This window comes from Tachypleus tridentatus, chromosome 2 (genome assembly GCF_004210375.1).
Source record: "Tachypleus tridentatus isolate NWPU-2018 chromosome 2, ASM421037v1, whole genome shotgun sequence".
Classification (NCBI taxonomy): Eukaryota; Metazoa; Arthropoda; class Merostomata; order Xiphosura; family Limulidae; genus Tachypleus; species Tachypleus tridentatus.
In genome coordinates this window covers 68,638,174-68,653,279 of record NC_134826.1, presented here as the reverse complement: position 1 = coordinate 68,653,279, position 15,106 = coordinate 68,638,174, and the positions used below count along the sequence as shown (strand labels likewise).

Sequence of the window (15,106 nt, the reverse complement as noted above, 5' to 3'; positions counted from 1 at the left end):
ATAGAACCCCTCATTTTAGCGTTGTAAATCCGAAGACTTATCACTCCTTTAAGGGGGGACAATGCTATTGGTCACCCACCTCAATGAACAGTTCGTTGACGCCACGTGCAGCTAAAAGAACTTCGTAACTTATGTGCTACTCGATGTGTGTGTGTGTTTTCTTATAGCAAAGCCACATCTGGCTATCTACTGTGTCCAACGAGGGGAATCGAACCCCTAATTTTAGCGTTGTAAATCCATAGACTTACTGATGGGATAACCACAAGACTGTGATAGATTTTCTTCGTGGTGTCAGCTGGTATACACTCATAATAACTAACGCCTAAAACGCTGAATACACATGTAAAGTCACAATATTATAAGGTGTCTTCAATCTGTACATGTTATGTATTGTCAATAAATGAGTGAATTAAATGTTTTTGTTTTATTATTTTAGTTTATTATTTATGACTAAAAATACATTTTTAAATGTCCCATTTTTTATACACTAGTGTATGTGTGATGACATCACACATATTTTTTTGTCAATGTGTAGAAGTCATGTATTGTCAGTTAATAACCGATTTAAAATATTTTCTTGTTTTATTACTTTAATTATTTATGGTGTCTAAATAAAATGTGATTTTTTTTCCCCTGTAACTTTATTTCCTTAAATCACGACGAGGACCATTACAAATTCATTCAATCTATTCGTTAACTTTCTCATAGGAACCGAGATTATGCTCTGAGTGAAACTGACGATTTTCTGTTCAGAACACAATATTATACAGTACGTCACTTGAGAAATGTAAACCTTGGCTTTCTATTGATCGTATGTAATACATAACTAAATGTAAGCGAAAACTATTAACTAATCCTGAAAGGGAGGATGTTAGAGGAGGGTATGACAGGAGGGGTGTCATTTTTTGATAGTTCTGTAACCAAACAAAGTTTATGGCTATAAAAATTATGGTTTGTCTAAGCGATGACGATTTTATAATGAGTAATTTACGTTTAATTTCGTACTTTGTGGAGGGGTGGTGGATAAAATAGAGGAGAAGATGTCAAAAGAAAATGTGTAACATTACGGGAAACTCAGGACTTTAAAAAACATTGTTTTATAGAATTAATAATCTACAACATAAATTATTAGTTAAGATTTTACAGTATACTAATTGGTATAACATAAACAAAATGTATTTTAATACAATTTTGAATGTAAGACATCAAAAGTTTGCGTCATGAGCAGTTGAGGATACCAGGGACGAGAGGGTTAGTATGTTAAGTTTAACAAAGTTAGGATTAGGTGTATTCTCTAGACATAAAAAAACAATAAACATTTAACATTCGGAAGATAAGATTAGGATTAAACAGATGGATAATTAGTAATCCTCTTCTTTTTGGATTTCGTGGATTGCTACAGATACATCTCCAGCCGGAGCTTAATGAGTTACATGACTATGAATAAACTTAAGGATTTTTCCGTCCTCCCAGTAGCTCAACGGTATGTCTGCGGACTTAGATCGCTAAAATCCGGGTTTCGATACCGTGGTGGGCAGAGCACAGATAGCCCATTGTGTAGCTTTGTGCTTAATTAAAAACAAAACAAAGGATTCTTCCAAATTTTGCTTTATTGCGTGTGTCACTACATTCTTTAAATCTAATTGATTTTCTAAAGTTTTACAAGTTGTGAGTGAGACAGCTGATCTTTTGTCCTTAAATTTACTAAAACTTTTATTTTGTTTAAGTTATGATTTATTTCACTGCGACAGAAACATATACAAAATTATCTTTCAAAAGTTAAAGGAACCCTCTATTATTATTTTTTTATCGTTTAATGTGAATTAGTAGACTGTAAGTTGACGGTAGCCTTAGTTGTGTATCAGATTTTCTTTCTTGCATTTAATAGCAACCCCAGTAACAACTTCTCAATTCTTTGTTACTTCTGAGCACCCTTTAACTTCCCATTCTCTCCTTTCACATCATTGATCACAACTCCAACCTGAACACAGTTTGTTTCTCTATCACGTATCTTTCTTGTTGTTTCACTGAATTTTAGCTCATGTATATCCCACAGATTATTTCTTGGGGCTCGGGCTACTACACCCTGGTTACTGGTTCATGAGGATACGGAACCTGTGAACAGGGTTTTCGTGTTTAAGATATGGACATAGAAAACAGTTTGAGTTACTGTCTTAAGCTGCTTGACTTTGGAACAACTTATTGACCTTTTCTGGATTCTTAGGATGTGGTTATACATGAGCCACGGGTACTGGTTTACTTCATGTAGCCACGTGCTCATGTAGTCACGTATCGTTTTACAGTTATAAATTAAAATAAGTTGGATTTTTTTTTTAATTTCGGGAAAGGTCATTGATTAAATCTTTTAGTTTTTATTCTAATCGTTTGTTCTTGATGACTCTACTACGGTTTTTTTATGTTAACATTCACGGTTCGATTCTCCGTGATGAACACGACCGAACGAGTAGCTTGGGACCTAACAACAAACAAATGGTTAAACATTTATTAAACATCAATTTATTCAGCAAGGTGATTTCTTAGGCCACATTAAACGTATCAGATTACGTGATAGTTTAACTTTTAAAACTTTAATATCTAAATAGTAGAAGTAAAAAAAAGCAACATTTATTTCTAACAGTTTGTCGAACGTTACAGACTTTAATTAAGAACTACACCTCTGTTTTATCAGATATACTTGTTCTAATAAAACCACGCGTCTCCTCAATAACATCGAAAAATTCTGATTTACGCCCTAATCTATACACATACAATGAAAACAACGTCTTTTGATTAAAAGTATAAATCCAGAATTTTCAAATCCAATTTCCTTCTCACTAAAAGTATGACATCCTAGCACCACCGTGTAGAATAAATTACAATTAAAAAAGTAGAAAAAAATCAAATTTTCTACATACTGAAATCATGATATCCTAACGCCATCGTGTGGAATACACTACACTTAACAATGTAGAGACAGACACCAATGAGAAAGTTAAGCAAATACAGCACGTGATACGTTACTTTAATTAATATGTTGGTGGAAATCGGTATGTTTAACCTATGTATAGAACATTAGTAAGACTACGCTGTACTGCCCTAAGCCTAGCTTCACGTGACAGTTTTGTCTCACTGACCAAGCAAATTGATTGGACAATCAGATAAACATTTTAGTTCAAGAAGTTGCTCGACAGGGAAACCTAGAAATTCTTCAACCTGTGCCACTGGGAGATGGGAGATCTGGGTTTGCTCAGCATGTCTCCCCAATGCTTTGTTTCTGTGGGTCCACTTCGTGAAGACAGAATGACCTGTCCAATTGCCTCGTTCCTGCCCACGGTGTCAAAATCCATTACAGTTACCACCAGGGACGTTTCTCGAATTCTCTCCCAAGAAATTACGAACTGAAACGTCTCATTGAAAATCGGGTCTAAGGTTTTCCTATGAACTTGTGTCTTTTTCTTCTCAACTCGTTTATCTCCCCGATGCAACCAGATCTTAACGTAAGGATCTACGAAACAACCAACTTAATAAACACGACTGAATTATGATATCTGGTAAAAACAACACTTTATGAACTGTAATTGCGTTAAAGACTTGCAATATGATATGAAGTTTTATATCTAATAAATACTGACAACATATACAGATAATGAGAGGTATCCATCAAATACTGACAACACATACAGATAATGACAGGTATCCATCAAATACTGACAACATGTACAGATAATGACAGGTATCCATCAAATACTGACAACATATACAGATAATGAGAGGTATCCATCAAATACTGACAACACATACAGATAAAGACAGGTATCCATCAAATGCTGACAACATGTACAGATAATGACAGGTATCCATCAAATACTGACAACACATACAGATAATGACAGGTATCCATCAAATGCTGACAACATATACAGATAATGACAGGTATCCATCAAATACTGACAACATATACAGATAATGAGAGGTATCCATCAAATACTGACAACACATACAGATAAAGACAGGTATCCATCAAATGCTGACAACATGTACAGATAATGACAGGTATCCATCAAATACTGACAACACATACAGATAATGACAGGTATCCATCAAATGCTGACAACATATACAGATAATGAGAGGTATCCATCAAATACTGACAACACATACAGATAAAGACAGGTATCCATCAAATGCTGACAACATGTACAGATAATGACAGGTATCCATCAAATACTGACAACACATACAGATAATGACAGGTATCCATCAAATACTGACAACATATACAGATAATGACAGGTATCCATCAAATACTGACAACATATACAAATAATGACAGGTGTCTAATAAATACTGTCAACATATACAAATAATCACAGGTGTCTGATAAATACTGTCAACGTACAAACATAATGACAGGTGTCTGATAAATACTGTCAACGTACAAAAGTAATGACAGGTGTCTGATAAATACTGTCAACATATACAAATAATGACAGGTGTCTAATAAATGCTATCAACACATACAGATAATCACAGATGTCTGATAAATACTGTCAACATATACAAATAATGACAGGTGTCTAATAAATGCTATCAACACATACAGATAATCACAGATGTCTGATAAATACTGTCAACATATACAAATAATGACAGGTGTCTAATAAATGCTATCAACACATACAGATAATCACAGATGTCTGATAAATACTGTCAACATATATAAATAATGACAGGTGTCTAATAAATACTGTCAACATATACAGATAATCACAGGTGTCTGATAAATACTGTCAATATATACAAATAATGACAGGTGTCTAATAAATGCTATCAACATATACAGATAATCACAGATATCTGATAAATACTGTCAACATATATAAATAATGACAGGTGTCTAATAAATACTGTCAACATATACAGATAATCACAGGTGTCTGATAAATACTGTCAACATATGCAAATAACCACAGGCGTCTCACAAATACTGTCAACATACACAGATAATCACAGGTGTCTGATAAATACTGTCAACATATACAAATAATGACAGGTGTCTAATAAATGCTATCAACATATACAGATAATCACAGATGTCTGATAAATACTGTCAACATATACAAATAATCACAGGTGTCTAATAAATACTGTCAACATATACAGATAATCACAGGTGTCTGATAAATACTGTCAACATATGCAAATAACCACAGGCGTCTCACAAATACTGTCAACATATGCAGATAATGGCAGGTGTCTAATAAATACTGTCAGTATACACAGATAATGACAGGTGTCTGATAAATACTGTTAACATATACAGATAATCACAGGTGTCTGATAAATACTGTCAACATATACAGATAATCACGGGTGTCTAATAAATACTGTCAACATATGCAAATAACCACAGGCGTCTCACAAATACTGTCAACATATGCAGATAATGGCAGATGTCTAATACATACTGTCAGTATACACAGATAATGACAGGTGTCTAATAAATACTGTCAGCATATACAGGTGTCTACTCACTATGGTTAACATATATGGATAATCACAGCCACTACTGGTACGTTTTTCATAGTTTTATGAGGTCTGTATTTACTAATATAATTTATTGAAGTGTAACTAACTTATAATTATAACTGTTTGTAAAACTTGATGTCATTATTATTATCTCTTTATGTGAACCTGGATTATTGTGAATAGTTTGGACCAACCTGAATATCCAGTTATGTCCTTTGCTTTTAGGTTTCTGCATTTCACCAGCGTGATGGATAACTCGCTCGTGCGGGGTATGTATAGTAAGGTAATTAATATCTCACCAAGCTAGAAAAAGAAGTCCACATTGACGTATTTTACTTTTCATGTAAACCAGTTTTATGTTTACTAACAAAGCTCTGTTTTATGTAAGACAGTGTAGACAGCTATCGACTTTGTTAACATTATTTCTCCAGAAAGTATTTCGTTTACTTGAAAATGCAATAAATCACGCCATAGAACATCAATATTTTATTCGTGAATTACAGAACCAGGCTTAACAAATCTACTATTTACATTCTCTTCTTAATGTGATTTGCCTTTCTTACATAACGAGTCTAGATAATGAACATTCATGTAATAGATTTATTTATTTGTGTCAGTTTCACCGATTTCTCTTTTCTTTTTTCTTTTTGTTTCCAGCTTGCTTTAAAAGTCCACAAGTTTGTCGTTAGGAAATGCAAGTATACAATACAAATGTAACTAGGAAATAGTTCAATGGAAGCACTCCATTCAAAGTGTATGAATATCCAGCCAAAGGGTAGTGTCCCTGTTTCTCAACTGAGGGATAACGTCCTAGTGTCCAAACCGACCTATAATGTCTTTGTTTTTGAACCGAGGGTTAACTTACCTCTATTTGAACCAATTTATAATCTCTCTCTGTGTGAAGGGTCCGACATGGCCAGGTGGATAAGGCACTCGAGGGTTGCTGGTTCGAATCCTCCTCATGCCAAATATGATCACCCTTTCAGCCGTGGTGACGTTATAATGTGACAGTCAGTCCCACTATTCGTTGATAAAATAGTAGCCCAAGAATTGGCTGTAGGTGGTGATTACTAGCTGCCTTCCCTCTAGCCTTACACCACTAAATTAGGAACGGCTAGCGCAGATAGCCCTCGTGTAGCTATGCGTGAAATTCAAAACACAAACAAAACCCTCTGCCTGAAGCAATTGATAATGTCTCTGTGTTTGAACCAATTAATAATCTTGCTCTGTCTGAACCAATTGATAATGACTCTGCGTTTGAACTGATAACTTACGTCTGAAATCACTCACTAGGGAAGAAGCGCGAATTACCTATTGTTCTCTCTCTCTAAATTAGTTCCAGACTGTTCGGTAGTGAAAATAGCTATAACAGTACGTATTGTTGTCTTTCTTTTGTTAAACTAAACTGTATTTCAGATTAAAGCATCTTTTTTCATAATTCGAACTTTCATAATCTTATTTTATTTTTAACATCTAAAGTATTTGTTACACATTTTAGGGTTAACATATAACTTGATGTGTGTCGGTTTATTGTCCCATCTCTGTAGGACGTCTAACCTTCTTTACCTTCATGTCTTCCGCTGCTCTAATACACTTCCACAAACAAGGTTTCTTTGTGAAGTCCACTTGGGAAAGGGGAAGATAAACTTCTCCTATTGGATCGTCACGACTAAAGCGGTCGTAATCGAAGACGTGTAAGTAAAGGATAGACTTCTGGAGCTTAGCGAGAGGATAACCTGCATGGTAACGAAAGCGCTTTAGTTGCTATTTTATCCACCAAGGCCATAGATAACAGCTTTTACTGACTAACAATATGACCTAATTAGCATCTTAAATCAGGGTGTTAATGTCTCACTGTATGACCTTATAAGTTTAATTAGAAAGTGAGCATGCATAATATGTCTGTTTCTTTTTTCTTTATATAAAGTTATTCTAGAACAATCTGTACAATCATTATTAGGCTTAGCCACAAAGCTTTTTTTTTTAGGGCGAAATATTCAAAATGGATTATTTACGTTAAATACATCTGTTTTTCAGAACTGTATACAATAATCATTCACAATAATGTGAGATTTATGTTGGTAGTAGTATCGAGCTTTTATTTATTTTTCAGGCTTTCTGTTCATGTCCATACCCTAATCAGCAGTAATTACAACCTTTCACAAGTATATTTAAAATAACGAAAATCACACAGTATACTATCTGCGTTCTGTCATCGACCCAGAATTAGAGAGTTTACCACTGAGTCGCCAGGGCATGATTACTACACTGGAATGATACTTAGAAATAAGAAATGTAAGTAAAGTAAAACGTACAATAAAACTAGGTGTCGAATATCGTGTCTTTTGAACATAACAAAAACGGAAAGTTTGAGAGCTTCGCATGACGTTCTATGATGTTACGTCATTTCCTGTTGGTTTTGTAATGAATTTCCGATATTTAAAAGTTCAATTTGTTTCATAAAATTAAAGTTAGAAAAATCTTAACTATCTATAAAAAATAGATCGATACACTTATGGGAAAAATAAAAGTATAGTATGCTCTCAGATGAACAAAATAAGTAACTAGAATGAATAATTTGTTGAATATAAGATGATTTAACAAGTACTTCGATTCACTGATTATATTCTCTAAATACTCTAGACCCCAGGTTCGTCTATGATATAAAGTTCAACGCTTGTTGTAAACTGGGATATCATGGTCTTTTCTAAATACTCTAGAGCCCAGGTTTTTTATATCTAAGACATAAAGTTCACATTTGTTCTATCCCAAGAAACGGTCCTTATCCAGCTATTAGCAGAGATTAAACCCAAACATAACCTCTCACGGGGGCAAGAGCGGGTAGACCAGAAACGAACCATCCTTCAAGTTATATGCACCAGATTCAAAAGATAAGAATAATATCGATAATTATAGTATATTATTATAATCTAGTCAATAATGGGTTTGTATGAAGATGTTGATATTCAAAACCTGGTTACAGTATATAGTGTTGGGCGTGTTTTATTGAATAAATTTGATTCAAAACATTCAACCTGGTATAAAAACCGTTTCTTATTAGATCGGAACATTAAATAGTATTCATGTGTTATAGCTATAATAACACTGTATACTATCAATAAGTTTGGATAATTTATTCTTTATGTAGACTATAGATAATCGTTTTATTTTTTTTATTGCTAGAATGGGTAAACTGACTTACCTTCAAAATAAAATGTTTCGTTCCACCGAGGGCTTAAAGTTCGATGTTTAACTTTGGTTTCAAGCTTGTGTTTTCTGTCTGGAAGCAAACAAATCCTCACATAGGGGTCGCTAGTTCCTATCGAAAAATAAACAGTTTATACGTAGCTCAAATATCAAATTTATCGAAATTTAGCTCATTTATATAACTAGGACACATTCTACGATATCGAGACTATGTACGTAAAACGTAGTACCAGAAGGGGGTTTATTGTTTTAAAATGCAATCGAAAGAGTTTATAGTTGTTTTAAAATAAATATAATTACTTTAAACTTAGAGCTATAAATACACAAGTACTGAATAGTTTTATTAGTTAGTTCTGACGTAATAATAAAGTTCTAGAAAGGACGCCTGTAGATTTCATTATAATGAAATAAGACAACAGTTCTATGTACCCTAGTAACTTGCTTCTGTTCAAATGAACTATTAAGATTATAATAAAAGTTGAGCTTTAGTAATGATAATTTATTTATTTTCTGCTATATACACTAGGATAATATTATTATGTGAAGATATATATGCGTGTTATATACTAGGATAATATTATTATGTGAAGATATATATGTGTGTTATACACTAGGATAATATTATTATGTGAAGATATATATGTGGATAATATTATTATGTGAAGATATATATGTGTGTTATACACTAGGATAATATTATTATGTGAAGATATATATGTGTGTTATACACTGGGATAATATTATTATGTGAAGATATATATGCGTGTTATATACTAGGATAATATTATTATGTGAAGATATATATGCGTGTTATATACTAGGATAATATTATTATGTGAAGATATATATGTGTGTTATACACTAGGATAATATTATTATGTGAAGATATATATGTGTGTTATACACTAGGATAATATTATTATGTGAAGATATATATGTGTGTTATACACTAGGATAATATTATTATGTGAAGATATATATGTGTGTTATACACTAGGATAATATTATTATGTGAAGATATATATGTGTGTTATACACTAGGATAATATTATTATGTGAAGATATATATGTGTGTTATACACTAGGATAATATTATTATGTGAAGATATATATGTGTGTTATACACTAGGATAATATTATTATGTGAAGATATATATGTGTGTTATACACTAGGATAATATTATTATGTGAAGATATATATGTGTGTTATACACTAGGATAATATTATTATGTGAAGATATATATGTGTGTTATACACTAGGATAATATTATTATGTGAAGATATATATGTGTGTTATACACTAGGATAATATTATTATGTGAAGATATATATGTGTGTTATACACTAGGATAATATTATTATGTGAAGATATATATGTGTGTGTGATGTGAGAAAGAGACAAAACGACCGCGCGAAAAACTTAATTCCAAGCGAAACACGAACAGATGAAATTTGTTCTAAATATTTAAACGTGGAAGTGATTTCACTCTTCAAAGTGTGAAGAGTCTTGTTTATTTATCCTTTGTCCACTGCTGGTACAGCGGTAAGTCTACAGATTTACAACGCTAAAATCAGAGGTTCGATCCTCTCGGTGGACACAGCAGATAGCCCAGTTTGGCTTTGCTAAAAGAAAAACACACACATATATCCTTTTTATTCACGAGAAAAAATACTTGAAAACAAACAAGTACAAAAAAGACTTACTCTTTGAAACGAACCTTCGAAAGCAACACAAAGAAGCACGCCCAGGAAGTAAAAACTGTTAGGTCATTTAACAATAACTTTGTTCTACTGAGGACGTGAGTTTTAAACATTTACTCCAGTTTCTTAGCAGTATCTGTTGTCTGTTTTAGAGCAAAGCCACAATGGGCTATATTCTGTGTCTACACAGGGAAACAAGTCACGGATCTTAGCAATGTAATTCCGTAAACTTACAGCTGTCTCTGATAGTGACTAAATCTAAAGAGTGCATTATCAAGGCTGTGAGTTATAGACTGAGTAAACCCTCATAGGGGGTCTTTGTAGAAGAATGATTATTGTGGACGAGGATCGTACTATATTTATGACTATTTTAGAAAGAGGATCGTCGTGAACTCGGGATTATCTTTAAGTGAGATATTTCTCCTGAATAACTAAAAGTAATACCAGTATTCTAATTATACAAGAAAGAAACACAAACTGTTGAAACTCCCGTATGCTAGTAAGTTTGTCTTTTATTACCAACCATATCCATTTTGATTCACGAAAACTACCAAAGTGGTTTTAAGCAAATATTTGTATACGGGTCTCCAAGGTGGGCCAAACCTAGATGCACCATTTCATAGCTTTATAGCGAAACAATAACAGCTATACACGAACTTGCAACATGTTAACTACCTCCTTAGATAAACAGATGAGATAAAGAGTCAAACAGATAAGATCTTAAGGTAAAAATTAGAATGAAAGTAAATCTATTATTGTCGTGTTAGTTGTACTTCTAGTTTCCCTTGATGTCCATCCTATTTTGGCCTCCACTGCATGAAAATAGGCCCAACTTCCTACATCCTATGTTCAAGTTTGGTATCTTTGAAGAAGGACAACTTATAATGTGGTTTAGTTAACCTAAACTAACGTGTGTGAAGCAGGTTTATAACGCTCAGAGTAAAGTTTGCTTGTATCTGATAGTTTTTGATTGGGTAAAATATGTATCTGATAGAGTAAAATGCTCTCTATGGATGGTGTCAACTAAAACATTCAATCCCAACGAAAGTTTCATATTCTACCAGTGACGTCTTTAGCCGGCAACCCCTTGGCTTGAAGAATCTTCAGGGTGAGAACAGACGAATAGATGTCGAACTCTAAGCTGAACTGGATCTGTCCTGCTGCCTCATCTGGTTCACTCATCTCACGTGCCAAATCTGCGGCTGCTTCTTGTTGCTGAAGGACAAACAATAAACAACAATTTTATATCTATAAAGTACAGTCACGATGTTGACTCTTGATTAGTTTCAATGTAAACTGTTGACTGGTTTCAATGTGAACTAGTGAATCGTCTTAATGTAAACTGTTGTTTGGTTTCAATGTGGACTAGTGAATCGTCTTAATGTAAACTGTTGACTGGTTTCAATGTGATCTAGTGAATCGTCTTAATGTTAACTGTTGATTGGTTTCAATGTAAATTGTGATTCATGTTAATGTAAACTTTTAGTTGTTCACAATGTAAACTGTTGATTCATGCCAATGTAAACTTAGTTCCTCACAATGTAAACTGTTGATTCATATCAATGTAAACTTTTCAATGTGGCAGGTGTCAGTCCAAAGTTATGTGGTCCAGTAAGAGAGGGCATTTAATAAGCTAACATGTACTAAGCTGTTTCATTGAATGAAGGTGTTTAATTGAGATTGAGGACAAAATTAATTAGGTGATGGTAAACAGTGAAAACAACAACAAAAATCTTTTATTTTCTCCTATCTAGAAAATAATTCGTGCTACCCCTTTTTATACGGAATAAAACCGTCTATCAAGTCTGTAGTACACTCGCTTGTAACGCTGGAAATAAACACACCATGTGCTGAGTTGACTCAAATAAATAACATACTTTCACACTAACAGCAAATGTTTATAAACATATACGTTATATGAGATATAAATTGGTCTATTTTATTTATATAACAAAGAAATATGATGAGTCTACTTTACTTTGGTTTTGTTGTGACAGCTTGCAAATCGTTCTTTTTCTATTTATTTCTGCTTAAATATACCCACTTCTTAAATATACATACTCCTTAAGTTTCACTGATCATACAATGATATTTAAAGCATCATGGGATTTAAGCTTTTTACAAGCCATCGAAGAATAATTACAATTATATTTGTTATAACATGTAAGTTAGTATTAGGCATAATAAGTTTTTAATTTAGTCCCTTTCAAGAATTAAAACCCCAGCCCAAGACGCTTTTAATACTGTTTAAACTGTTTCCTAAACTTTCAAGCAGTTTTAGTTGCTAAGCCACATTCATCACGCATGCCAAAGTTTCCCGGTGGCAAAACTACAATACAAACGTCCAAGTTAAAAACATAATGTAGAACAACACAATCAATCACTGACACCAACTACAGTTCCACTTACCTCCGCAGTAGGAAGAAGTGCCTGAAGAAAGGACATGGCACCTGCACTATTACTGCTCGTGCCTTCTTTTTCACAAGTTTCCGTAAGTCTAAAAATCATTATGGTGGGAAACACGAGTGTTAGTTTAGAAAAAGCTGGTCTAATAAGAACTTGAAATAATACAGAGTAAAACGTTAAGAGACATTTTCATCCTGCTTAGCGAACAATATCAGGCCTACTCAAGTGACCTGTAAAATACAGTACTTGCACAGTGAGTATTTAGTGAACATTAGGAGACAAAATCTACTCTCTGAACATAAATACGATTCTTACTCAACGACTATTGAGACTCAATCTACTCAATGATTATTAAAAAAGTAGTTTTACGAAGTGAAAATTCATTGTTCTAAGTAAACATTAAATTACTTTCATCTAGAAGAGTAATATAAAACTAATCTTACTTACTCAACCTGTTGCCTGAAGTTCAACAGAGGATTCGTCCATTAAGAATAACGGGAGGGTGAGAAGCAGCAAAGAAAATATGACAAATTAATATATGTGCAACCCCTACAACAATACAATAAATCAATCATGTTAGGTCTGGGTTTAATTGATGTTCATACTGTTACAGGTTACATGATTGATAACCTATTACCTTGATTACCTTTAAAACTTACAACACACGAACTAAAAAGTAAAGTTGTAGTAACAGTTGATTGTAACACACTAACTGCAACATAAAGTTATAATTACAGTTGGCTGTGGTTAGATGGTTGTAAAACACGAACTACAAAATAACGGTGTAATAACAATTGGTTGTGGTTAGTTGGTTGTAACACACGAAGAACAAGGTAAAGTTGCAATAATAGTTGGGTTGGTTAGTTGGTTGTAACACGAAATACAAGGTAAAGTTTTAATACCAGTTGGCTGTGGTTAGTTGGTTGCAAAAAAAATAACTATAAGATAAAATTGCAATAACAGTTGAGTGTTGTTAGTTCGTTGTTCGCACTAACTACAAGATAAAGTTGTAATAACGGTTGGATGCGATAGTTGGTTGTAAGACACGAACCACAAGGTAAATTTTTAATAACAGTTGTTTGTGCTTAGTTAGTTGTATCACAAGAAGTATAAGGTAAAGTTGTAATAACAGTTGGTTGTGATTAGTTGTTTGTAACACACTAACTATAAGGTAAAGTTGCAACAACAGTTGGCTGTGGTTAGTTGGTTGTAACACACTAACACAAGGTAAAGTTGCAACACCAGTTGGCTGTGGTTAGTTGGTTGTAACACACTAACACAAGGTAGAGTTATAATAACAGTTTAGTGAGGTTATTTGGTTCTAACACATTAACAAGAAGGTATAGTTGTAATATCATTTGGTTGTGGTTACTTGGTTGTAACACACGAACTAAAATATACAGTTGTAATAACAATTGGTTCTAGTCAGTTGATTGTAACACACGATCTACAAGGTAAAGTTGTAATAACAGTTGGGATTAACACTCGAACTACAAGGTAAAGTTGTAATAACAGTTGGTTGTGGTTACTTGGTTGTAACACACGATCTACAAGGTAAAGTTGTAATAACAGTTGGTTGTGGTTAGTTTTTTTTGTAACACACAAAATACAAGGTAGAGTTGTAATAACAGGTGGTTGTAACACGCAAACTACAAAGTAAAGTTGTAACAACAGTTAGTTGTGGTTAGTTGGTTGTAAAACACTAACTATAAGATAAAATTTCAATAACAGTTGGGTGTTGTTACTTCGTTGTAACGCACTAACTACAAGGTAAAGTTGTTATAACAATTGGGTGTGATAGTTGGTTGAAACACATGAACTACAAGGTTAAGTTGTAACACAAGTTGATTGGGTTTAGCTAGATGTAAAACACGAAGTACAAGGTAAAGTTGTTATAACAGTTGGGTGCGGTTACTTGGTTGTATGGCACGAACAAAAAGGTAAAGTTGTAACACCAGATGGCTGTGGTTAGTCGGTTGTAACACAATAACATAAGGTAAAGTTGTAATAACAACTGGGTGAGGTTAATTGGTTCTAACACACCAACTACAAGGTAAATTTGTAACAACATTTGGTTATGGTTAGTTGGTTGTAACTTACTATCTAAATGGTAACGTTGTAATAACAGTTGGTTGTGGTTCGTTGGTTGTAACATTCTAACTACAATCTAAAATTGCAATAACAGTTGCGTGAGGTTAGATGTTTGTAACACACTAACAACAACGTAAAGTTGTAATAACAGTTGGCTGTGGTTAGATGGTT

The 15,106-nt window shown here is 33.4% G+C and overlaps 1 protein-coding gene and 1 long non-coding RNA gene across 6 annotated transcripts in view; one reads left to right on the top strand and one right to left on the bottom strand.

The window, feature by feature from the left end:
* Window positions 1-1,592: 1,592 nt before the first annotated feature.
* Window positions 1,593-15,106, bottom strand: part of LOC143244126 (synaptotagmin-7-like) — a 138,597-nt gene continuing 125,083 nt past the window's right edge. For all 5 annotated transcript variants that reach the window (XM_076488253.1, XM_076488255.1, XM_076488256.1 and 2 more), the window contains 6 exons: window positions 12,848-12,935; window positions 11,500-11,653; window positions 8,732-8,848; window positions 7,096-7,265; window positions 5,724-5,832; window positions 1,593-3,505 (listed from right to left, as the gene is read on the bottom strand). In XM_076488253.1, coding sequence (XP_076344368.1) covers window positions 3,198-3,505; window positions 5,724-5,832; window positions 7,096-7,265; window positions 8,732-8,848; window positions 11,500-11,653; window positions 12,848-12,935 — 946 coding nt within the window. In that variant the 3' untranslated portion in view covers window positions 1,593-3,197. The remainder of the gene's footprint in view (window positions 3,506-5,723; window positions 5,833-7,095; window positions 7,266-8,731; window positions 8,849-11,499; window positions 11,654-12,847; window positions 12,936-15,106) is intronic.
* LOC143244127 (uncharacterized) lies at window positions 6,822-7,270 on the top strand. Its single transcript, XR_013024907.1, has 2 exons — window positions 6,822-6,900; window positions 7,077-7,270. It is a non-coding gene; the product is annotated as an uncharacterized LOC143244127 (long non-coding RNA).